Here is a 26,314-nt window from a genome sequence, read left to right on the forward strand (position 1 = left end):
AGAGAGAGAGAGAGAGCGCGCGTAAGAGCGAGGGGAGGAAGGGGAGGGGAGGAAGGGAGGAATGGGAACCATTCTCTGGCTTACTCCAGCATTTACAGGTGGCAAGAGACTGTTCTGAAGTTCTGAAGAATGGTGATTCAGGAAAAGAAGGTCCGTCCTTCCTTTACTGACAGTTTGGGTCTTTGAGCTCTTATAGGCACCTAAGATTGAGGGTGAATAAAGACCTCGATAAGTCCTTCTCTGTCAGCGGATTAGAATGAGCATATAATAGCAGCTGGTGTGAGAAAGAGATTTGTCTCACTCAAAAATGCAATAGTTTTTTCCCATATATTTTAAACAGTATAACAATTATTTTTTTAAAGATATGTGGATCCTACAGAGAGGCAAGAGGGCTAGAGGGCTATCAAGGGAAAAACTTTCAAATGCCTGTCTGGTCATTGAAATCTAAGAATCCAAGAGTCTTACTTGGAAAGAGGCAGCAGTATATCAGACAGGAGGCAGGGGCCTCTCTACTTTAGGAAAAGGGCTAAGACCTCAGCCTAGAGAACAAGGTTGGCCCCAGGACCAATGCCGATTCATGATAGGTTATAAATGAAGAGTAGCAGTTTTCTTTATTCTTTTGCCTCTAGCAACTAGACTATGGCATCTAAAAACAATAGCGTCATTTTTTTTTTTAAGGAGTTAGGGGATATAACAAAACACTTCTCTGAATCAGCAGGCTTGAAGAATAAAGTCAGAAATATTATGTTTATCCAGCATCTCGTTCAATTTTCACAGCTTTTTTGGAGGAAAATATCTGTTTATATAAATATTATCTGAAATTACCAGTGAATATATTGTTTGGAGACCCTACTGCACAGCTAATACTGCAGCAAATTACAGCATTCTATCAATAATAGAGCAAAGAATTCTGTGTCCTGATGGGAAGTATTTGTGGCAGTGTAAGGAAACCGTTTCACAACTAATGACTCTGTTGAATCTCACCAAACTGGTTTTCTTACCTCTTGGGGTCTGTCTGATGTCTCCATTTGGGTTTTGAGTTAGTTTTAAGTCAGAACAAATGACGACTGCAAACATTAAGATTTGCTGTAATACACATTTCATATGACAGAAAAAATCAATTTTAATCATATGGCTGCCACACTGAGGGTTTATTAAAATAAGAGATATACAGAAGTGTTTGGAAGACTGGCATTTAGAAAAAGTCTTTGGAAGACTGGCATTTAGAAAAAGGGGTCAGTTTGGGGGTGTTGGAGAGGAGGCATTTGGGAATAAAAAGACATCTTCAGGAACAAGAATTTGACGTAGGAAACACTTTTCTTTTAATCCTTTTGAAAATGAGAAATACATTTGGTAGGACAAGCTGCTGATTTTGATAACTGTCATGAGAGACCTAATTCTGCCTTTATTATCAAAATTTGCACGCATTCATCCTAGGGGTTAAACTCATGGCCACCATTGGATTCAGTGACCGAAGCCTTAGGGAAAGTGGACCCCGAAAGATATTTTCCTATAATTACCTCAGATGCAACACACATCTACAATGTTTAGTTGCTTTGGTTTTATAAGATATAAATATTTTAAGTTTTTCCTTCTGCTTAGTACATTTCTGGTATCTTTTGAAAAAAAGCAAAGTAAAGAACAAATGTGGAACTGCTGTAACATAACTGGAAGTGGGAGGAGGTCTGCTTCCTTCTGAGGGTTGACAGTCAACTGGACAACTTCAAACAGCTCTGCTCTCTGAGGCCAGAATGAGAGAATTCTCTAAGTCTCTTGGTTCCTCCATGACCTCAGTTAGACACCCAAACCACACAGGCCTCTAAATCAGGACCCTCAGTCAGTTGGGTAACAGGCATGTGTTATGTATTATGGTTGACCAATAGAAATCTGGACACTTCATCCATGGTTATTCAGGGTTAATCAGGGTAAGCATGGATGAAGTGTCCAGATTTATATAGGGCAGATCATCTTAAGTTATTTAACAATTACTCAGTATTACTCAATATACGTTATTCAATATACTATTTTATTAAATTCCCTCTATGTCCTAGATGCTTGACTAGATGTGTAATTTATAAGTATTTTCTTCCATCTTTACCACAGTTCTGCATGTTAAATATGGTTATCCCTATTTTGCAAATAAAGAAACTGAGACTTTGAGAGTTTAAATAACTTGGCCATAGTCACTGAGATGATAAACATCTGCCTGAAGAAGAACAGCTGATGAATTCTAGTAAAAAGAAACACAGTTTAAACTACAGTTGTTTTCAGATTCAGACCAAAAACTAGGACTGCCAACCACGGCAAGTTTTAGGAGAAATCACAGGAAGACTGAGAAATGTGGAGAGTGAATGGCCTATATTTGCGAAAAGTCCTGTCTTTTCGGAAGCCCACTAGAATGCCTGTCCTTAGCTTGCTATGTAGTAGAAAATGTGAGTCTTATTGCTCAAAGTTAAGGCCATCTGTTGGTTCAGATGTCAACTAGTGTTGAGGGGTAGGTCTAGAGTTTCAGCTACAATAAGCTCTGGTATGTGCCAGAGTCACTTGTGAGCTTACAACCTACAATTCCGGGCTCTGTCCCTAGATTTTCCAAAGGTTGGTCTTGGGTTCCAGACATTTGTATTTTTAACAAGCTCCCAAGTAATTCTGACGCACATCCAAGTTTGAAAATTACTGCTGTCAATTTTATGTTTGGGTGGGGGAATGATATCTTACTCAGAGATCTGACTAAATATACTGAACTACAATCATAGCTTAGAAGAAAAATTCAGCATATAAGGAATTCATGAAAGGATGTAGGGATGGCCACAAAATGTATTCTTGGTCTGTTTGCTTTTGTCAGTATTACTTTTTTTTCCCTTTCCTGATCAATGTCTACTTTCTATTTATTCCCATTAATAGTTGGGTCAAGAGAATATTTTGTCAGGTCTCCTCCAGTAATTATGTTTTCTCAGTTGCCCAAATGAGTGTAGTTTCATGGAAATCATTCAAAGTTTAGTAAATATATAAAAGGCAGAAATTTTGTTCTGAAAGATGATTCTATATTTTTGTTTGTTTTGTCTTTTTGAAAGTGTTCATTGTAAAGGGAAGCTGATCTGAAAATCTGTCCATCAAATCAATCTGCTCTCCCCATGCAGGCTATGGAGACCCCCTGGGATGTTTTCCTGTCATCATAATGATACTGATCAGCTTTCTAACCTTGAGACGTGTCATGACAATGTTCAGGCAGTGACAATATTTCTGTCTTTGGGCTCTCACCCTTCATGGGCTTGGTTTGTTATCAGAGCCCATGAAATTGCAGAGAAGAAAGGGTCAAGAAGGCAAACGAGCTTCCGCTGCTGGGGGAATTAAGTGTGAATGTTTCTCTACCTGGCACTGACGTTCCAAGTGCGACGAACACAACTGCAGTCACGGAATCTTTCAGGCCAATGGTGCAGCCAAAGTGGGAAGCCAGGTCTCCAATGAAAGCTGTCAGTAGGCCAATCATGAGGATGGAGACAATGAAACATGCCCAGCCATTCCAGTATTCTGTAGGCGGGACGAAGGCAAAGAGGACCTTCCAGAACACAGTCAGAAAGTGCATCACGTAATCGAAACAGGAGGGCAGCTTCTCTTCCCCACATTCATCATCATCATCATCTTCCCCTGGAGAGAAAGGAAGGAAGAACATTTCATCACAACCTGCACTAGCACTGTCTTCCCCTTTCCCAGACTCGCCTTCCAAGGCCCATCACTCCTCCACCGAGTGACACCGAGGCTATGAGAGGTGGATGAAGCTTCAGATTTTCTAAGAGTTAATCATTATGTACCAATTAATGATCAAGGTACTGAAACGCCTGCTCCCTGCGGCTCATTGGTCAATGACAAAAACAAAACCCCCACGCAGGCCTGCTTACATGCAATTAACACACCCTTTCTACTTTCATATGATCTCCAGTGAGATTTGTCACTTCACAGAAATGTAAAGGATTTCTTTTGGTAAGGTTAGAAGACCAAAAAAGAAGGCTCTTTTGAAGAAAAGACAACCATGGACAGAATTCTACCAGGGTTCTTTTCTTCCAGCTTGAGATCCAACTCTGGGGACTAATGGTTATATAATCACCCACAGGACAATGTTCAAACAGGGCCCTTAATCATGACTCTGAGCCTTGCATATTTCTCCAGCTTCATCTCCTGCAATGATTTCAAAATCAAACTTTGAAATTATTTGCCAGATAATTATATGCCAAATTGAAATTATTTGCATTTTTTTTCAAACCATATGCACTTTCTCCTACTTTTGTCCTTTAGAACTAAATGTGCTCATCATGTCCTAATTCCTCCATCTTCATCCTTCCCAACTGGTCTGTTAAAACTTACTTCCTCCGTGAAGCTCTCTCTGATCCGCCCCCCACCAACTGGTGTTGGGAGCACTTCTTCAGAGTAACACCCCAACACTTGTGACTCCAGATCACTGGTTCTCAAAGTGTGCTTCCTGAGCCAGCAACACAGAGAATTTGTTAGAAATGCAAATTCTCGGCCCCACTGAATCAGAAACTCTGGAGGGGCTGGGCAGCAAATCTAAGCTTGAAAATTGCCCCCATGTGATTCTGACGCATCAGTTCCAGTATGAGAACTGCTGTTCTAAATTGTATCTGTTCTCTTTCCTCTCTTCTCTAGTTGACCATGAGCCCTTCGAGGATAAGAATTCATGCATCTTTGTGTACTTAATGTTTAGTACCATCTGCAGTACATGGACCAAAATGGTTAAGTGCTTGTTAAATAAAGAAATGCATGCATTAATTTCTATTGACTTTATATAGCTATCTAAGTACGTAATATAAGTCACAATTTTACCAACTAAATCACGCCATCAATGCATAAAGAAATGCACAAAGCTTGCTACATAAAGGATCCAGGAAATCAACAATAGTATTCTAAAATGAAGATGTCACTTATAATGTGAAAATAATGCCCATTTGCAAGTTTTAAAATTAGGGTGTTGAACATCAACTTTTCTTGAAGCGATAGCAAATGTATGTGTGTTATGTGGTCATTTTGGGAAGAAGAACTTCTACTTTGCTCGCTGGCTGCAACCTTGTCACCAGGGCTGTACTTTCCTGAGTCCACTCAATGCAGCTGGCAGCAGGGAGGATGTCACTTTCCAGTTGATCACATGACCTGGGATGGCCAGCACGGAGCACTTGCATGTGCCCTTTGTGACACACCAGTGAGGGGGAGGCCATTGGGTTCAGATAATGATTGGATAACTCCTCTGGAAGCAAAAGATTTTGGAGGAAAGCATTTCTCACAAAATATGAAAAGAAGAATGTCTGAATGTGTCATCTGTCATTTCCCAGGAAGAGAAAAGGGACAGTGGCCTGTTCTTTTGTGTGTACACAGTCAGAATAATAGTGCAAATAGACTCTGGAGGTCTGTAGAGAAAGCAGCCTCATCTTTGAGGCTTTGGAAAAACTGGTGAGAGAAAGCCTAGCAGATGAATGGAACTGCCTTTGGAGACCACCCCAGTGGGAGGCTGGAGTCAGGTCAGCTGATCAAAATGTGTGTGGGTGATAAAGCACTGCTGATTGTTTCTTCCAGTGTTCATGATGTAGGGTTATTACATCTTTATAATATCAACCTTGCCTGAAAATAGAAGGTACTTTTTAATAAAAGCATCCATTAAGGGCTGCATTATGTCTCCCCAAAATTCATATGCTTCATGAAGGCCTAACCCCCAGTTCCTTAGAATTGGAGATAGGACCTTTAAAAAGGTAATTGCATTAAAATGAAGTCATTAGAGTGGGTTCTAATCCAATATGACTAGTGTCTCTATAAAAAGAAGAAATTGGGATGCACAAAGAGACACACCAGGGATGTGTGTGCACAGAGGAAACACCACGCGAGGATCCAACGAGAAGACAGACATTTGCAAGCCACGGAGAGTGGCCTCAGGAGAAACCAAACCTGCCAACACCTTGATCTTGAGCTTCAGCCTCTAGAACGATGAGAAAATAAATCACTTTGGTTTAAGTCATCCAGTCTGTAGTATATATTGTGGCAGCACTAGCAGACTAACATAGCAGCCCTCAGAAGCCTATGTCATGACAAGTAAATGAAGAAACAGTTGCTCACTGTTTCTAGTATATACTCTTTTCTGTTTCCTGATACATTTCTTCTTTGTTCCTTCTTTCACTTTTCTCCCACACTTCTCTTTTACCTAAACTTTAGCTCTAGGTATAACTCCATGTGAGAGCTACAATTTTCAGGGCTTTTTTGAAGGAGGAAGGAAGAAGAGAAGCATGTGAATGCTTTCCAACCTCTCTCTTATGCACTCCCCATTCCAAACGGGGGAGTGCATGGACCCCCAGGAAAGTTCAGAAAAAGCACTAGACTTTCTAGTTATACTTATTTTGTATCAGATCCTTTTTAAATTCTATGTTTGTGGATATTTTATAATTTCACAGAGTATATGGCTAAAAGAGTTCAGAAAACTTACATTTTAATCAAACTATTTTGCCTCTTATTCTCCACAAAATTACTTAATTTGAGCTAAGACTCATATTTTAAAGATGAACAAGAAAACAGATAATGAAGCTTCTCAGAAGAAATGACACTCATAAATTGAGAATAGATATATTTGTCTTCAAGATGGAAATAATAACACCTTTCCCGTGAGAACAGTGCACAGGAATAATTAGATCGTCTTTGAAAAGTGTTTGAAGATATTTCAAGGTAATGATTATCATGGTAGTTATCATTGTTTCTCCCCACTTAGAATTGTTACTGTGTTTCCCCATCATTATTTAATTGTTTAGTCAACTGTCTGGGTCTTAAGGTTACATTCTAGGCTTTTAAAAACAAAATTTAATCTTGTCCTCTGACATTAACTTCATGATCAATTAGTTAAAAATAAGTGAGTGTGTGCGTGCATGTGCACACGTGGTGTGTGTGTGTGTGTGTGTGTGTGTGTGTGTGTGTGTTAGAGGGGAGAGAGTTCCTTCTGTAGGCTTCCGGCATTACAAACAATCTGAAATGTTTTAATGCGTTAAGTCTGGAATGGGAGGCCCATCTGTTTTATAGCATTTGAAAGCAGAAGTGGCTTCCCATCCTGTTTCCTGGGCTCTCACTGCTCTTTATACATTTTAATCTCCAACTTAGATGTCATTTAAATATTAAAAATGACCACTGCCTGCCATGCATGAGACACAATTAACCTGTCTTGGGGAAGGACAAAGAAATATTATATTCATCCATCACCATCTGGACTCTACTTAAAAGTCTATTTCTTGCAAAGAACAGTGGAACATTAAAAAAAATTCTGAGAGCATCTCTTCTGTGACAGCAAAGATGATAGTAATCTGCGGTTCTGTGGTTCTGTGTGTTTGCCAGCTCAGGGTTCCTGGAGGCTACTTTATTCCTCCAAGTCCCTTCTCTGTGTTAGCAAAGAAACAGGCTGGTTGGTGGGTTTGTTTTTATAGGATCCCAAGTAAATTCCTCTTATTTCAGAATCCTTTCCAGTTTTGTGGATTCCACTAATGCAAAGATAAGAAACAGGCCATATTCGAATAATCCCTCCCATAGCCTGTAAATGGCTTCTTTGATACATGTTGGACTTTCCAAAGATAGTTAAAAAAAGAGTCAAATCATTAAAGTGCAGCCAGTGCAGAGGGCATCACTACAACCATTAATGGAAGAGTACTTGCATTGCTGCTGCCCTGGAGCGTGAGAACTAGGGTGTCATCAGCCCGACTGACCATGGTAGTCAACTCCTGGGCTTGGCACCTGCAAATAATGTATTGCCTAATGTAAAAACAGGTGTTTGTTTACCTCCTCCCTAGGAGCTCGGGCCTTGCCCTCAGAGAGAACTCTGAGAACCAGAAAAAGAAGCTGTTTGGGTGTGATGGCCACTTAAGTCAATGAACTCTAGTCAATTTCTAGTTCTGACAGCTTGCTTTTGGGCAAGACATGGAAACTCCCTGAGCCTCAGTTCTTCACCTGTCAAATGAGTTTCTTAACTCCTGCATCACAGAGCTGTTGTGAAAACCAGAAGAGGGAAAGTGTAAGTCCTTTATAAAACTGTAAAACTTTTACAGACAAATGTGCCATATTGCATTGTTGTTACTTATTGGAGGGAAGACAGTAAATCAATACAACCTGTGTATCCTAATTTTACCGAATCTATATTCTGTTTGAATGAGCCATTATACTAGTTTCTCGGAGCTGCTTCATTTTTAAGAAAAGAAAGGAAGGACAAAACAGAGGGAGGGAACACAGGAGGGCATCTACTATGTGACAGGCACTGAGCTAAATTCTTTCACATACCTGATCTTACTTTATCCTTGCGTTAATCTTGCAATTGAGGCATTATTAATCCCAGTGTACATATGAAAAACGTGAAGTGCAGATTTAAGGACCTTTCTAAAATAATCTCACACAGTTGGCAAATGGCTGAGTTGGGATTTGATCTAACAGTTCGGAGAACATTTTACTACAGATGACGCCTTACAATAAAAAGTTGAAGAATTCAGCATCTATCACATATGGATTTAAAGTCTGAGTCTGATAATTATTTTAATGCTTAATGCTATAAAGATACAATGCTGCCTTTTTAAAGGGATGTGAAAATATTGATGCACCATCAGTGATATTTATGTTCTAAGTCTTCTAGCTATGATTTTGTTTGTTTGCAGAGCCAGCTGTAGCTCTTTCTCATGCCCTTGGGGACCAAGTAAACATAGGAAACAGGACAACCAGGTAATGGAGGGTATCATGGTTGTGACCATTTTGGAAACTCTATTTTTATTTATAAATTTTTAAAAAATAAGTATTATTGTAACTATTTGAGATTGATAACATAATGTTCTGGGATACATATATATAGTAAAATGATTATTGTAGTGAAACAGATGAACAGAATCTACCATTTCACATAGTTACTTTTTCTGTGACAAGAACAGCTAACATCTACTGATTTAATGAAAGTCCCTAGTATAATTGTATTAACTCTAGTCCTTATGTCCTACAGTGGATCTCGAAATTTATTCATCCTACTTATCTGCTATTTTGTGTCCTCTGACCTGTCTTATCATTTCCTCCCTCCACCCTCCCACCCGTGGTAACATAGTAACCACTGTTTCATTATCTGTTTCTGTGTATTTGAGCACTTTAAGAAGTACATACATATATGCATGTATGTAAAGAATATACTGCATTTATGTGAGATCATGTGATATTTGTTTTTCTGTGTCCAAAGTATTTCACTTAGCATAATGTCCTTCAGGGCCACCCAAGTTGTTGCAAATGGCAGGATCTCATTCTTTCGTAAGGATAAATGATAGGGCATCTTTCCTTTAGAGTGTAACAAGTTCTTATTTCCATTTCCAGTTATTTAAGGTCAACCATCTGGTTCAGGATCAAACTTTGGTTTGAGTCTAGCTCTTTGGGAGCTAGTCTAGAATTTGGGAAACTGGCCTGAATCTGCCCAAATCTGTGATATAAAGCAGCTTGGAAAATAAATGCTGCTGTTAATCTGAGGAAGTGTGTGACTTTCAATTACTTGAAGGTATTCAGTAGGATTTCTCCTCCAGAATTCTCTTTTTTTCCCCTTAATTTGCTACTTGGTATACAGTAATTACAAATCAAGTTCTACTTTCCTGTTATATATTTCCATTTCTTTTTGTTTTCAAAGGTTCTGACAATAATAAAAGATAAAAGAAACCTTGGCAATAAGGTAATTCATCCTCTCTCATTTTAAGAAAAAGGGATGAGAACTGTGATTCAATTCATGGATATTTTGTTTCCTAGATTCTTGAATCTGTGTACTTTTCTGCATGTGCATGTGTGTGTGTGTGTGTGTTTGGGGGGAGGGGTAACACATAAGGACTTGAGTTAAACCCCATGGCTTTTCATTACACAGTGATCTAAATCTTCTATCTCTCTTCCCCCTTTTATGTTCTCATATCTTATTTCCAGTAAAATAATAATAATAATAATCATCTCTTCCCACCCTTATTAGTTTCTATATGCCACTAAATTCAGGTCCGCTAAAATTAATTCTCAAACAAAACATAGAGAGGGAATTTGGTCAGCATCTACTATGTGACAGGCACCGAGCTCAATTCTTTCACATACCTGATCTTACTTATTCCTTACAATAACCCTGCAAGTGAATTTATCTCTTGTTCTAGCTTTTGGAGAAGTATAATAAACATATCCTATAATCTAATTGATGGGAAGTATTTACATATTCTCTGATGCAAAGCAGATGATGCCAACAATTTTCCAACTAAGTATATTGAAAGACATTTCCTATCAGAGATGTCTCAAAACACAATTTGCACAAATTTCTAGATCTACCTGTTGCTAAAGCACAGAAAAATATTTCAGGCATTTGCATCTACCAACTTTAATACATGGGTGTTAGAAAACACCTAAATTTAAAGCTTCAGGAGGGTTTTGGAACTTGCCAAGTTCAACCCCTACTTGATGTGAATTCCATTAAAAGCTCTCTACCAGTCAGGCATGGTGGCTTACGCCTGTAATGCCAGCACTTTGAGAGGCCAAGGAAGAAAGGCTGCTTGGGCCTAGGAATTCAAGACCAGTCTAGGCAACATAGTGAGACCTCGTCTCTACAAAAACAATAAAAAATTAGCTGGGTGTGGTGGTGCGCATCTGTAGTCCCAGCTCTCTGGGAGGCAGAGGCAGGAGGATTGCTTGAGCCCAAGGGGTTGAGGCTGTGGTGAGCTATGACTGTGCCACTGTAGTCCAGCCTGAGTCACAGAATGAGAATCCGACAGAAAAGAAGAAGAAGAAGAAGAAGAAAAAGAAGAAGAAGAAGGAGGAGGAGGAGGAGGAGGAGGAGGAAAGAAGGAAGGAAGGAAGGAAGGAAGGAAGGAAGGAAGGAAGGAAGGAAGGAAGGAAGGAAGGAAGGAAGGAACACTTCTGCCAAATGGTCACCTGTGTCATACCTGAGATTCCCAGATATTAGGGAACTCATGTTCTTACAATCCAGGTTTGGCAGCTATTCAATCAGTTCAGGATATTAGGCTTCCCACCCATTTGTCCAAGCTCATCTCCTAGGTCATACAGAATGGGTCCACGCCTCTCCACAAAATTCCTTCAGTTATTTGAAGCTGGCTGCTGCCATATCACCCTCAGTCCTCACTCCAAGTTCCTTTATCAGGCTGGCCACACTCCTCTGAGCATCCTCCAAATTAAGCCACATCCTTGTTCTTTTTTATTTTACTTGTAGAGATGGAAATCTCACTATATTGCCCAGGCTAGTCTCAAATTCCTGGCCTCAAGTGATCTTCCTGCCTCAGCCTTCCTAAGTGCTGGAATTGCAAGCATGAGACACTGCTCTTGGTCACCATATTTTTGTTCTTTAAAAATGCAGAGCTTGGAACTGAACACAACTCTAAGAGGCACTTATCTCACCTGAAGTGGGGAAGGTCTTTCGCCTTTCTCATTCTGAATAGATTTATTTCCCTTAAGGTACCATTGGGCTTCTGGTCACCACATCACACGTTGTCATATACATCAATAACTCACTGCTTGAATGTCATTTCTAGATCATGGCTTCCATTTCTTGCACTCTTGGCATAATTGATTATTTTGGGGACAAAAATGTGCAACCTTTCTCATCTCCACGTATTAGACTCCTTGGGAGAATTATGATTTTTCTTTTTAGTCCATGTAAAACTTTGTCATTGAAAAAAGAAAAAAACCTGTACCCTGATGTGCCAGTTTTTTCTAAGAACATGTCTTCTTGAATCCTTCTCCAAAATGAATTTGAATTTTGAAAAATTCACTTGGGGTGACCATTTGTCCATGGAGATGGAGTGAGCTCTGGGGTTGGTTTCTGGTCTTACTTCCCTAGCCCATGCAGCCAAAGACCTGAGAGAAAGCCCAGTGATCTACTGAAGGTCCTTCTTCACTAGCTCATGGGGATCATAATTTGTTTGGAGACCTCATGCTTAGAATCTACTGTGCCTAGGCACTCACACGCATAGTAGTACACAGTTTACTCCTAGATAACTCCTTGGTCTCTGGTTTTAATGATCTTTTTCTTGATACATGTGTTGGTTATCAATACTGTTGTTGATGTGCATGAAATCTGAACTTAAGATTGCTATAGATTTGGACTATTGGCCCTGGTTTCTGGTTTTAATTCTCTTTTTCTTGACAAATGCATTGGTTATCAATACTGTAGCATGAAATTTGAATTTAAGATTGTTACAGATTTGTAACTTGGACTACTAACCTGTTCTTAAATGGAGAGGATACTCTCTAGACCCTATTACCCATACCAATCCCCTACTTCCAAGCCTGAGACAGTTTGGGGCCACCCTGTTCCATAAGGACAGTACTAGTTTTTGAGAAATTCCGACCAGGTGATGTGTGACAGTATTGGAAGGGGACCCGAGAACTCACCCTCTGTGAATAATTCTCAAAACTGTTGGAGATAAATGAACCTCCAGATGAAATTATCCACAAAGAACAGAATGCTTACCAGCTTGGGCAATTATGGACTTTGTTAGGATGGATGGTTAACATAGCACAAAGAATATTTAATGCAACTGAAAGATTTCTCAGCAAATGTAGCCACTGTCAAAATGAAAAATGGATCCACTAAGGAGTTCTAGCTCCATGCAAGTTTGATTATTAACAAAATGAATCTGTTTAAAGCTGAAAGTTGATTGCTTTAGTTACTCTTCTTTCCATAAAAAAAAATTGGATACTCCTAAATAATTACAGCTCGACATAGTCAAGTGTCTTTTTGCCCCAAGCTTGTCTTTTTTGTTTGTTTTGTTTTCTTTTTTGTTTTCAAAATAACTCCATGTCAGGGTAAAAATCTTGAAATTCAGAGTGTTCTCTTGCCCTTTTTAAATTGTAGGACTGACAGAATTTCAGGCTCCTGAAATAGAAAAACACATTCCTTGCAGACCTGAGCACCTAAGAAATAAACCTTCATCAAGTAGAACAGATACTCAGCAAGTGTAGATGCCTCCTGCTTGTTTAGATGGTTTAGTTGCAGTGGGTAGTATGTGGGCACACCAGGTTCTAAGACTGGCCTGAGGGCTCTGATAATACTTGGTAAATATCAGCAACTGTGTCTAAATTAGCCTCCTGTTGTGTAGGAAGCTGAGCCTTGGAGGAACTGCTTGGGCAATGATAACCCTGCAATTTTCAACAAACAGATCAATGTTATGTCCCTAGAAAATGTTTAAAATGTATAGAAAATGTAGCCCCACCTGCAGAGGGGCCTGAAGACTCCCCTGATTCCCTTAAGATGCCATTGTGCTTAATCTAGAAGTTCAGATTTACTTACTGAGTGTGTTTATGCATGTGGGTAAGCACATGTATCCCATTTACTCTTCATCTTCTCAGGAGCCTGCTGAAGTAGGTATTATTTTCTCCAATCTAGAGATGAAGAGGCCAAGGCTCAGAAAATTTAAGGGACTTGCTAATGAGATCTCACTCTTTCCATCACCTCCCTACAATTACTTAACCCATTGTTTCCATAGAGAAAAATATCTGTGGTCTGTGCAGCAGAAAATTCATTTGGATAAAAATCTAAGCTCATTTAGCACTGTTTTGTGAAAAATGTGATTGGAAATAGCTATCCTATTTAAATTAACCCTCTATGTAACATAATATATTGAATTGCTCTTTCAGAGAATGAATGACTGACTCTATTGTGTTCTTCCTAGAATCTTAAATTTAAAAAGAAGCTTAGGCAAATCCTGTATTAGTAGTTTATTCTGGCCCTATTGGGAAATGAGATTCTCTTATTTTATTGGCAACCATTTATTTCTCTGGGTAGCAGATGGGAAGGACTCTGGCACTACAGGAACGATAACAACTCTCTCTCCAACCCTCTCTTGTGACAGTTTTTCTGATCTCAGGATCACCAAGGGGTTTGTGAGTTGCTTTGCTAGCCAAGTGGTAATATAAGCTGAGGTTCTAATTATGGCCTTGGTTTGCACAATACAAAGTGATTGCCACTGCTCAGGGTGATTCTCATTTGCTTACATCTATTTCCTTCTCTCTGTTGTGATTTTATTTTATTTCGTTTGTTTTGAAGCAGGGTCTCACTTTGTCATCCTGCTGGAGAGCGGTGGCATGATCTTGACTCACTACAGGCTCAAACTCCTGGGCTCAAGTGATCCTCCCACCTCAGCCTCCTTAGTAGCTGGGACTACTGGCATGTGCTACCATGCCTGGCCTCTGTTGTGATTTTTAATGATATCCCAGTAAGCAGGACCCTCCACTGACACTAAGAAGGCTCCTGTGATTTACTAGTTCTTGAACAACTCACTGATTCTCTTTGTGTTTCAGTTTCTCTTTCTGGAAAATTGGCAGGGCCAAAACTAACCTTCTCTTTTGTGCTATTGAAAAGGTGAATGAGATTTTTTAAGAGAAGTTATATGCTTATATGTAGTAAACTTGCTTTTGGCTTGGAGAGATCAGCTTATTAGTGGAATTCAGAGGGAGCATCTTCCTTTACTGTTCAAGAACACTTTCTTTAGAAGGTAGGTTGGCAAGGTGGATGTTGACAGTTTTGTTTGTCTACCATGGCTTTTTAGTCTCTCATAAAGAATAAACCTGAATCATGATAGTGTGATGTTTTCTTAAATATAAACCATCTGAAAAATAACTCTTTTACTCCCAGTATCTCAATAAGGCTGTGTCCTGTCTTCTTATCTGATCAAGGAATGGATGTGAATGCTATTAAATTTATAAGTCTGAACTATGAAGATATTTCAGGTTTTGTACCATACGCCCAGGCTGAAACTCTAACCTGGATCTCCAGTAAATTGTCACAGGGAGTGGAGTGGTTGAAAGAATAATATTATTACTACCATTAATTTCTTCAGAAATTATTTATTATTCATGTATATGTCAGGCACAGTTCTAGGCATTAGAAATGCAGACAGATAAGATCCCTGATCTCTTAAAATGTCTATTCTGGCAAGGAGAGATCGTAATCAAGGTAAACACATGAACAAACGTGATAATTTCAGATATTTAAAAACAGGTTCTATGTGAACTTGGAGGAGACTCTTCCCCTCTCTGGTCTCAGTTTCTTATTTATTTATTTATTTATTTATGTATTTTAAAAAAGAGAGCGGGCCTTGGGTAGTCAATCGGTAAGCTCCTTTCCTTTTCTGTGCCAGGGTTCTGACCTAAGACATTTGAACAGAACATAAGACACAGCACCCAGCCAAACCTGACCAGGCAAAGGCAAAGCAGGAGAGACAGATGCGCAAGGTGGGATGTGTGTGTTGAAGTTGGTTCAGGCAAGTGACTTTTTCACGGCAGCCGTTGGAATGACAAACTCTTTATCAAGAGAGCAGGCTGTGAACAGCAAGAATGCATGCTGCAAGTCACTTTTATGTGGCTCCTCTCTGCCTATGGAGAGTGTGAGCGTATGAGTGTGTGTGTGGGGGGAAGGGGGTTGGCTCTGTTTTATCTTCCCTCCAGTTCTTTGGATTATGCCAGGATATCTCCCCCACTGAAAACAGTATATAAAGGCTCCTGCCTAGGGATGAGAAGTCCCTCCATGCCGCGTGCATTGATTTGTAAACAACAACTAAAACTGTATTCACATTGCAGCAGCCCAGGCTAACAAAAGAGCTCCTGGATCCAGTGATGGCACATTGTTTGCAGAGCTGAGTTGTTGCCTCTCTAGACAAAGCTGGCTCAGAGACGTGACTTTGGGCTTACAAACGAGCACTGAATCATCCTGGAGCCCTTCAATACAGTGTTTTCCTCAAGATTTTGTAATAAGCAATTTAAGAGAAAAACAGCCCAACAGGCCAATATTCTTTTCAGAAATATCAGCTAAAACATATCCAGGGGCCAGAAAATAATTGCTTTTTTTTTTTTTTCTCCCACCCTCTCCGTATTCTTACACCACCCTCCCCCCACTGTGTTTCTGGCTGCCTTGCTCTGGAACTGGGAGCTGAAGCTACCTGAAGCGATGTTTGGTCCTGCTACTGCAGACATATTGAAATGGACAGACAGCCCAGATTTGCTTTGCTTACCTACTAGTGTGGCCCTAGAATATTTCCCATAAATAGTTTCTCTCTGTAACACTCTTATTCTCTTTCTTACTTGTGCCCTCTCCTCTTCCTTTTGGGATCATGATTATCTGCTAAATAACAATAAAATCCCACCAAGAGCATTTAGGAACATTGACAGAAAATGTCATTTTTATGCATTTGAATATCCAGTATGCACACACACAGATAAATATATCTTATGTGTACAATTACATGACTACACACATCTATATGCATCTGTTTATGGACTGTTACAAAGGGATCACATAGGTGTCAGATTGTTTCTGAAACATGGCGTGTGTGTGTGTGAGTACTTATGTACTTATATAGATCTTTTTTTCTAGAACAGACATAACAGTGATGATGTAGTAAAAATAGACTGTTAAGCCATGTATGTGGGGATTGGAAAACATTAACTCATACATACATTTATTCGTTCTTTATTCAACAAATACTTGGCATTGCCAAGCACTGTCTTAGGTACTAGAGAAATAGTGATGGAAAGACAGATTTGCTGCTGTTAATTTTTTTTTCTTTTAATATTTAGATTCTTCCTACTTCTAAGAGGACTTAACAGACCTGTATCTATTAATAGAGCATATGATATTTTAAGATAAAATAGGACAAAAAAATGTCTGAAGAAAGCAGAACTAAAGGATATTTTTGGACACCTGAGTTGAATGGATTTTGAACAATTGGGCTTTTGGACACATGAGTTGAGTGAATTTTGAATACTTGGGTATAAAAATTGGCAAAACTTTAGATGGTCAAAGCAAATTAGAAAGTATTGAGTTATATAGTTATAATTTTCTAATTGTAGGATGATACAAATTATTTTTTCTGGGGAAGAATTCTTTTCTTTAAATGAAAGTAGAAATTTGTCATGTCTTTTTTGAAGTATAATGAGTGACATCATGAACAGTAAGATTTTAAAAGAGAAAATGCCACTTTTCAAATGTTATACTTTAAAGGTTAAAATTATAATTAAATTATACTCCAGTGAGGGCTGTTTTAAAGGAGCTCTGATAAGAAACTACAAAGATTTACTTTCTGATAGCCAATTCAAAGCAAAGAAGAACAGCTACTGAATTTACTTATCATGACCATTAAACAGTGTATCTTAAGCATTAAATGTCTTAATTGAGTTTTGCCAAGATGGTATAATCACGCATTTTATCTAACATGTACTCTAAGGCAGATATTCCATTTTGATTAAAATTAGAACTCTACATTTCAAATAGCAGTGCCATGGAAAGCAAGCTGACATTTTGCTTATGAAAATTAAGAGTCCTTTTGTATTTCCATGTCCCAAACACAACTCCCAAGGCCATCTATTCCAATTCTCTCAACTCACAGGTAAGGTTAGATGATTTGTCTAGAGCCACACTACTAGTTGGTGGCTCTCTGGCAATTTGAAATCAAGTATCCAGAGAAGTCAAAGATTCCAGCATATAACTTTTAAAAATTTAAATTTAAATACTTAGTCACCCATATTATACGCACTTTCTATCATAAAGAATATGAATATTTCAGTTGTATATTAATGGAAGGAACAGAAGCTAAGTTGGATGGCAGTAGTTTTGTTCACTTCTCCTGTTAAAGTTTCAGATAATTGCTAGTCAAACTTTGTTTCTATTTGTTCAAGCATGTCAGTAATTCTGAACATGAAAAAACAAAAACAAAACTACCTAGATAACTAATAATATCACTGGTAAAGAAAAGGAGCTTGGAGAAAAACCTGGACATTGATTCCATTTTGTTTCAGAAGACCTGACACAATTTCTAGCAGCAGATATAAATATAATTCCTAGATCCCCAAAATAATTTAGATATCCCTCTGGGTTTCTCATGATGTGATTTGACCAGAACTTTCCAGGAAATTCAGTGATTGATCCTGCCCATTTTCCAGGATTGATTCTGTTCTTTCTGATCTTTCTGCATCTCTGTCCCAGGCTCCCACAACCATTTCCAAACCCTTGACTTCTCCACTAACTAACACTCAAGGTCTTGTTTCACGTCATCCCTTTTGTCCTGAATTCATTCATCTGAAAAGTGACCACTTAAGGTCTGAACTAAAGTTGTAGAAGGGATACCTAGGGTTGAGCTGACAGCATTCTGGCATCAGACTCACAAAGATGGGGTTTCATATTCCACCCAGTCACTTGCTAGCTGTGTGACCCTCAACGAGTTATATAACTATGCTGGGCCTCAGGATCCCTAGTTGCAAACTTAGGACAAAAACTACTTAGTTCAGGGTATAGCTGTGAGGTATAGAAATAATCTACACAAAGTATTGCCATGTAGTAGACAGCCAATAAATGTTAAAATTATTTAAGCAAAAAGTGGGCCACAATTTTATACACAGGTCTGTGATAAACTTTATTCGAGGCAGTTGTACCTATTTTTTCCTCATAAAATCAACATCTTTTTTTCCTGAGCCTCAGCCATCTTATGATTTTAGACAAAGGATAGTTAAGAATCTTTATAGTCACACAGGACACAGGGCAAAATGAAAACACCTAATCTCTGACATGTTCCCTTATTTTGGTGACACTGACGCTATGTCAAACCTGACCTAGCAGGAGTTTTTTTTTAACTGCTTAAATGGGATTTTCAGGTGACCCAGTGTTAATACATTAAGCAAGGAGAATTTCCCCACAGTAATGATGTTCAATAACAGAGACGATGTTAGAAGGATTCCTGCTTAGACGAGATTGCATGGCAATCCCTGGAAACTCATTTGCGGCACCATATTTATTATTTAGGACTTTTGGAGCAGATAAGTCTTCAGGCTGATAATTATTCAAGTGAATTATTGTCCAGGGGCACCATTGAGTTGACAGTTTTGAGATTAAATGATTTAATTGAGAACATTTATTAATCCACAGAGCATGCATGGGTGAAGGACTGACGAGAGAAGCATCCCCCAAACTGAACTAGTCTCCATATTGGTTTGTAGGCTCAGGTGACTGTGCCCTCCAATTCCTTATTTAGTTCAAGTTGGATCACTATAATCTACTATGAAGTATAATAGATGTGGACAGGTCAGCTGCATGCGCCAGCCTGGTCAACTTGAATGTCTTCCCTTAAACTGTAGAAGATTTATCTGGCTTTTGTGAGTTCCAGTGATGGAACAGGAAGAAAAATAGGTAGTTCTGAATCATCCTCATCTTGTTTGGTTTTCTTTGAGGCTAAAATTTGACTATCTTCTCATCTCTTTCCTTCTAGGAGAACAGATGTGGAGCGGATGCTGTTATGCTGAATATTTAATCTAGGGAAACCAGGTATGTGGGCAGGGTATGCTTTTCCATTGTCAAAATCAAGTGGGACATGAAGCACAATCTCATCAGGGATACTATACAACTCTCATGGCCCCCAACAGAGCTTCCAAATTTCAATATTGGATTGTATCTTAGAGATAGTCTAGGTCATTCTACTGATGATCAGACAAAAATTCAGAAAGGATAAATACTTTTCCAAGGTTATACAGTTGGTAAGAGACAGAACCAGGACTGCAAAGAGGCTTTTTTGGGGGGCAGGGGAATCACCTTGGAGTGTTCTTTCATTATGAAGATGGCAATAGATACCAGGTCTGATATGCAAATGAATATCTATGTCAAAATTAAAAGAATTTCAGGAAAATCTTTAATGCTGTTTACAACAATTTAAAAGAGAGGGTAGTGTGTTGACTATCTTCAAAGAAAGTCACAAATTCCTAGGCAGGAGAAACCTATGGATGCACTTAGGAAAACAAATGCTTCCCTTTGCTCTTCAGGGAATTAACTGATATCCTCCCCAAGAAACTATGTACTAGCCTGTAAAGAGACTTAAAAAATATTAAGGGGAAAAGTTTTCATATTTTAAGCTGCCACTCATATGTCCAAACAAACATCTGCCATATAATCTGCATGTCTGTATGTATGTGTGTGTGTGTGTGTGTGTGTGTGTGTGTGTGTGTGCTTTTTATATGTCTCTTTGTATGTTTGTGTATGTGTATATCGTGCATACACGTGTTTGTATTTATATGTATGCCTTTGTGTGTTCACATGTGTTTGCACACATGCATGCATGTCTGTGTGTATCTTTGGGTACCCATATGTTTTACATGTGTTTGTGTGTACATATGTGTGTACTCAGGTCCCAGGCACAGCAAGCGAATGTAACCTCGCTAGAGAGAATCTTGGGCTGATTTGTACCCTGGCACTTCCCCATACCAACTCTGCTTCTTGAGTGAGTTACATTGTTTTTCTGAATCTCAGTATTTTTATCTATAAAATGGCATGTGTAATACTCACCATGAAAGAAAAGGTCCACCAGTATGTTTGTAATCACTTAGCTTTTTAGTAATTATATGGAATTAATTGCATTTGCACAAAGTTTGGTTATATTTTATTGAAGGCTCTTCAATAGATTTGCCTCCCCAATACCCAAAATTGGTACCCAAATGTACAGATACCTCTTGTGAAAACATGCATTATTTTAATTAATTGCTATGACAACACCATGAGTGAAGTGCAGCTATCTCCATTTTGCATATGAGTGAACTGAGATCTTGAGGTATAATCATCTGCCCATAGTCACCTGGGGAGTCTCTGGAGGGATGGGACACACACCTGCATCTTTCTCCAAAGCCAGCCTTCTAATTACTGTCTCCTTCGCCTCGCCTCAACTGAGGTTGTTGTGAAGAACAATACTGAGGCTGTGGAATTGACATTAGCATCCTGGTTCTCTGTATCCAGCTAATGTTTACCTTCCTCTCTGACACACTTGTCTCCCTTGGTGTCCCAGCTGGCCCACAGTTTCTTAAAGTCAACCCCACCATTCTGCCCTAGGTGACACTAGGCGGAAGAGGAAACTGAGAAAAATTCATACTGGACAGTGAATGCAATCTTCACTTAGAAGTGCATGTGCTGGTATCTTACCAGATGGTGCTGGACTTGCCTTGCGAGTTTTTGACAGCCATTGACCTGCTGCATGCCACTGCTCCCGGTGTCCAACTCAGGAATCAACAGAAGAGAACCACTGGGACATAACTGCTTAATCCCTTCCTAATCTCTGAATTCTCATAAGTCCTTTAACTCTTCAAATATTGGACTATAACAACTTGGTTCGCAGAAACATTATGGTCATAGGAGGCCCAGGTACTGAGCTATGAAAATCAAAAAGACTGCCAGGGGATTGAGACCTTGAAGCTAGTTTGAATACAACTAGGGAGAAAGAGAAGCAAACTCCTATTTACAAAATTATTATTTTTGTTTAGCAAGATATATAGAATCAATTTTGCACAGAAAATTGTATAAGCAACAAACCTCTCAGTAGGGCCCTTTAAAAGTAATTTAATATTTTTAATAAGGCAAATCTTTCTGATTCTCAACTATTTAGCCATGAAATTTTAAAATCCAATGGAAGTCTGACTTCAATAAATGCTGCTTTACAAATTTTATTGTCCATGTAACAATCTAAGAATACTAACATTCTTTAGACACTTAAATTGAATCATAATGACAAATGCTGAGCTTTTGAAACTCCCTTTTACATAATTGAGTATAATTTGGTGCCTTTAAAGCATGGGCTTGCTTTTCTAATATGCTGTCTTTCAAAATTGTAAATAAGGTCAATGTAGGCAGTAGCCTGCAAATTTCTAAGCAAATGTGTCTTATCCCCAAGCAATCATTTAGAAATATCAAGCACAATATATTGTGCGTCAAATAAGAACACTTGAGAGGTTTTGCATTTCAGTTATTAACCATTCTTCAAATGATTTGGGAGAGAGTTAGCCCCAACATGAATTGGTGACACCATTGCACCAGGAGACATAACAAAGCCAGTCTCTGACAATGGGACAGGAGTGGGGAGCACTTTTCCTTGCTTTGGAATTTCTCTCTCTCTTAAGGGCAGTAGACAGCACATTGGTTCAGGGCTCTGAACTATATTCACAAGCCATGTTGCCTCTCCAACTCATATTGTCCTTACCTCAATAAGGTAAGGACAGCCATAATACCAAGAGGATTTAAGGCAACATAATATATAAAAGTGTTTGCAAACCACAACTCCATCTCTTTCAAGTAAGGCAGTACTAACATCTTTGTAGCTGTTTCTCTATATACCTGTCTATATGACCTGACCTTGGCCTTGTTGCCAGCAGAATCTCACTCACTATTTAAAGTTACCCTTTTCCTTTGCCATAGACTGGTCGTAAAATGTTTCCAGGATCCCTGAGAGTCACAGAAATATGTGAATGAACCAACACAACACCACTCTGCTGCTAGAAAAGCAAATTTGGCTTTAATGTGTCTACTGACAGGTAATCTCGGTCATCTATCTGAAATTGCAACCCATGCACACACTTCCTGTTTCTCTCCACAGCTATATTTTTCTCCACGACAAGTTCACCATCACACATACACTTTATTTTAATTTATTTGTCTTCTTTTCTATGTCCTCCATTAGACTGTAAGCTCTTCTTGGGCAGGGGATATTTGTTTCATTCAATGTCTTTTAGCTTGCAACAAGAACAACATTTGATGTATGGAAAAATGAATGAATGATGACCAGCTTGTGGTCATTATAAAAACGCTTATATATCTGCAGCTAGAGAAAACCTGGGAACTATTGGGAATGATTCATTATAAGGCTTATGTTACTTTTAATGTTTCACTTCTGATATGACAAAGCCCATAGAACAGTTTGCTCATTTTGGGTGTTTTACACTACTGGCCTCATCAGCAGTTTCTTAGTCAAGTCGCTTTTGTCTGTTTAGTTCTTCTTTCTGTGAAGAGAGAGTACAGCTCATGCTTTGCATGCTAATCTAGATTTATATTAAAACATAAAGCCATAAACATAAAACATAAGCCATAAAGAGAGAGTTTGCCCTTCTCCCATCATAGCTTAAGTGAAAATTCCAAATCCACTTTCCTGAGCAGTTACCCACTATTTAATGTTCATAAACTCCCATTGTATACTCAATGGCAAGAAATCAAAGCATGATTATAAGTGGTATTAATAATAAACAGGCTTTTCTTCCCCATCCTCTGCTCCCACGGCACTTGGGAGAAGTTTCAAATTATCCTGTGGTAGATTGGAAAGAAGGAGTTGTCTTAGAAGTCATGGCCCAACGGCTAGTGATGCTGTTTCTATATTTAACACCTTGGGAATCACTACGTATTTAGAAAACTCTAGCTTTGTTCATTAGTTGCAACTGGAGAAGAAGAGCCTGAGAGGATCTTTAAAGAGAACAAACCAGCGAACAAAGAACTGGAAAAAAAAAAATCCAAAAACAATCCAACAAAAAACAGAATAGATTTGCTTTCATAAATCTTCAAGAGAGACTTTCCTCTCCTGTTATACAATCACAGAGTTAGCAGAGTTTTACAATACAGAAAAGAGGACACTTTTTTCTGTATTTAATTCTCTCAGATGCTGAGGCAGAAGGATCACCTGAGTCCAGGAGTTTGAGGCTGCAGCGAGCCATGAGTATGCTGCTGCATTTCAGCCTGGGCCACAGAGTGAGACTCCTACTCAAAAACAAACAAACAAACAAACACATAAACAATTCCCTCAGGTCTCTGGACTCCTTGAGTTTGAAAAAACTTCACTTCATAGGATTTTCCTAAATAAAACTCTGCACTTTGTATAGGAAGAAATACAGAATATGATTCTACTTCCATGTCTAGAGCTAGTGCAAACACTTATTTGTTAAACACTTTTGAAAAGAATGTGAAATGATGCAGATGAAAGTGGCAAAGGGTCTTGATCTTAATGTCTTCCTTTTCGATCTCTGATTTTGCCGCTTTCTTTCTGATCTTCACTTGGACATTTTGTACTAAGTCACATGACTGGCTATCAGTAAATTAGAGACACAAAAGACTTTAATTTTATCTTGTCTATTTCCAGAGAGAAAGAGTCAATATAGATGGAGAAAAATGTCATGTTTCAAGATATTTGCTTCTTCTAGTTAGTCGAATTCCATCTCCAAAATGTGCATATATGTAACTAATACATTGATTTTTAATTTTACCATGGACATCCTTTGGTGCTTTGCCATAGACCAAGTAGTCACAGGAGGAAAACTCAGCTCAGACAGGGCCGTTTTAATTTATAACATGAGAAATGCACTCACCGGCACTGACAGTGATAGCTTCAATGAACTGTTCTCGCCAGCTGTTTGTCCCAACCACAAGGGCCAGGTTTGTCTTCTTAATGAGTTTGTCCACCGTACTCTAGAAAAGGTTGAAAAGAATAATATAATAACTGCTGGGTTTGTTAAGGCCTCAGGAAATCTAAGACCTTGTTGATTTTGAAACCCCAGAGTTATATAAAGGGTAGCAGATGTTAGGCTCAGAACAACAGTATCGACATCAAACACTGTTATGATTATGCAAACAAGCATGGTTCTTAGTTGGAAACATTCTGAAATGGAAACTTCTTTTGTAGCAAATACAAGTCTCCTTCACTGACTAATGGCCAATGAAGAATAGCCTCAGTGTTTAGAATAACAGATGTTGCAAAAACCCATCCATTCCCTTGAATACTTTGCTAACTTGCTTCACTATTGGCTTCATCTAGAATGCACTGTCTGCGAGTGAATTAATATATGCCCTGTTCAGCACTACATATCCGTGAATAGTTGGAAGTGACAGATTATGAAACCAAAAACCATCATTGTTTTTTGTTTATCAATAAAATGGTGGCAGATAGTAGAGTCCCAAGGTTGCTGGCTGCATGATCATCAATATAATTGGGTATTAGTTTGGTCAGCCTCCTGCCTGTTGGAGAATTCTATTCACCCTACTTTTGTTGCAAACAAAAAACACATAAGACAAGACAAGAAAAAGTCAATTCTTACACTTTAGAGCACATGGCAATTGACCTTACCCTGAATTTTTCCTGCTTTACTGGCATTGAACTGCATACCCCTTATTCTTCTTTGGGACTTCTTAGCACTTTGCATTGTATAATTATCATTCTCTACCTTTCTAAATTCAGTTACTATGACAAGAGCAGTCAAACAACAAGAAAACTAAATAAGCTGATGCACTCAAAGCACTACCACAAATCATGTCAACTACAGGAAGAAGGGTCACTTTCAAGACACTGAGGTTGCCCTTTCCAGAGAAGCTACCACATCGACTAGTCTACCAACATGCACACTTACTGTCAGAGCATCCTCGAATTTCCACTCATTGCAAAGAGGCAAAAAACACGTATTATTTGCCTCAGATGAAAATCTATACCCGTTTTATGCTGTGTCCCTGAATTGATATGGTTTGAGAGAGAGGACATTATCAGCTAACTGGGAGTAAGGGGAATGCACTCGGAGGGACCTGCGTGAAAGGCCAAACCCAAATCCTAATGTAAGTATGTTAGCTCAAGAAGAGTCATTGGAACTGACTTGAAGCATTAGGAAGTTAATACACATGAAAGGGCCCATCTCCAACTGGCTCACTCTGTATTTGCATCATTGTTCTTGGCTGGATTGTATGTCCTTTGGGTGGTGACCTTTCAGCTTCTAGCCTTGCGTCTAGATAGTGTGAGTGAGAAGAAATGTTGGTGCCCCTGAACACAGCTGTAACCATCACTGCTCTTGGCCACCATAACTTGAAGCACATGACAAGCATCTATCTGTCTTTCTTCTCTCAGCTAAGCCACATCTCATCAAGCACTCTGATCATCTTGACTGGTACATATTCAAAGTGCTATATAGAATGTAACAAGAGATGACCTCAGTTTTTCCTAAAGTAATGAAAATTTGGAACAGCTCTCTCCAAAGAGGGGCTTGTGCTGAATCCAGAGCAGAGAATCCCATCCCCTGGGAGATAAACCCAGTTAAACTTCTCTAACAGGTGAACACAGGCTTTGCTCAAGAAATATCTGCTAAGGAAAAAAAAAAAAGTAAGATAAACTAAATATTTATATATATGTAAAACCCAGGGTAGATTTTAAACTTTAGTTCATGTTAAACCTGGGGAATCTATGGTTCATCCTAGTGCATAATTTGTATATGTACCCTTCCTTGACCTCTGGGAGAAAAGGGAGTGACTAAAGATGGAGCTGAAGTTAAAACACCTGGACTCAGACATTCCTGTCTGTATTTACCCTTGGGCAGTTGCTAAATGACTGCAGTCAACTCTTATTGCACTAGACTTTCAAGAAAAAGTAAAAACCTCACCCTAATGGGTATTAGTGAAGCCATGCCCCCCATCACAACATTGTAAGCAAGAACTCAGTGGGCAAAGCAGAGTGGGATACTGTGAGGTGTCACCCAG

The 26,314-nt window shown here is 38.9% G+C and overlaps 1 protein-coding gene across 2 annotated transcripts in view; it reads right to left on the reverse strand.

Moving 5' to 3' along the window:
- SLC8A1 (solute carrier family 8 member A1) overlaps positions 1-26,314 on the reverse strand; it is a 332,937-nt gene that overhangs the window by 21,843 nt on the left and 284,780 nt on the right. For both annotated transcript variants that reach the window (XM_021719148.1, XM_008071264.2), the window contains 2 exons: positions 24,169-24,268; positions 3,370-3,645 (listed from right to left, as the gene is read on the reverse strand). In XM_021719148.1, the coding sequence (XP_021574823.1) occupies positions 3,370-3,645; positions 24,169-24,268 (376 nt within the window). The remainder of the gene's footprint in view (positions 1-3,369; positions 3,646-24,168; positions 24,269-26,314) is intronic.

Source organism: Carlito syrichta, unplaced genomic scaffold (assembly GCF_000164805.1).
Source record: "Carlito syrichta isolate Samal-C Ts95f unplaced genomic scaffold, Tarsius_syrichta-2.0.1 Scaffold314260, whole genome shotgun sequence".
Taxonomy (NCBI): Eukaryota; Metazoa; Chordata; class Mammalia; order Primates; family Tarsiidae; genus Carlito; species Carlito syrichta.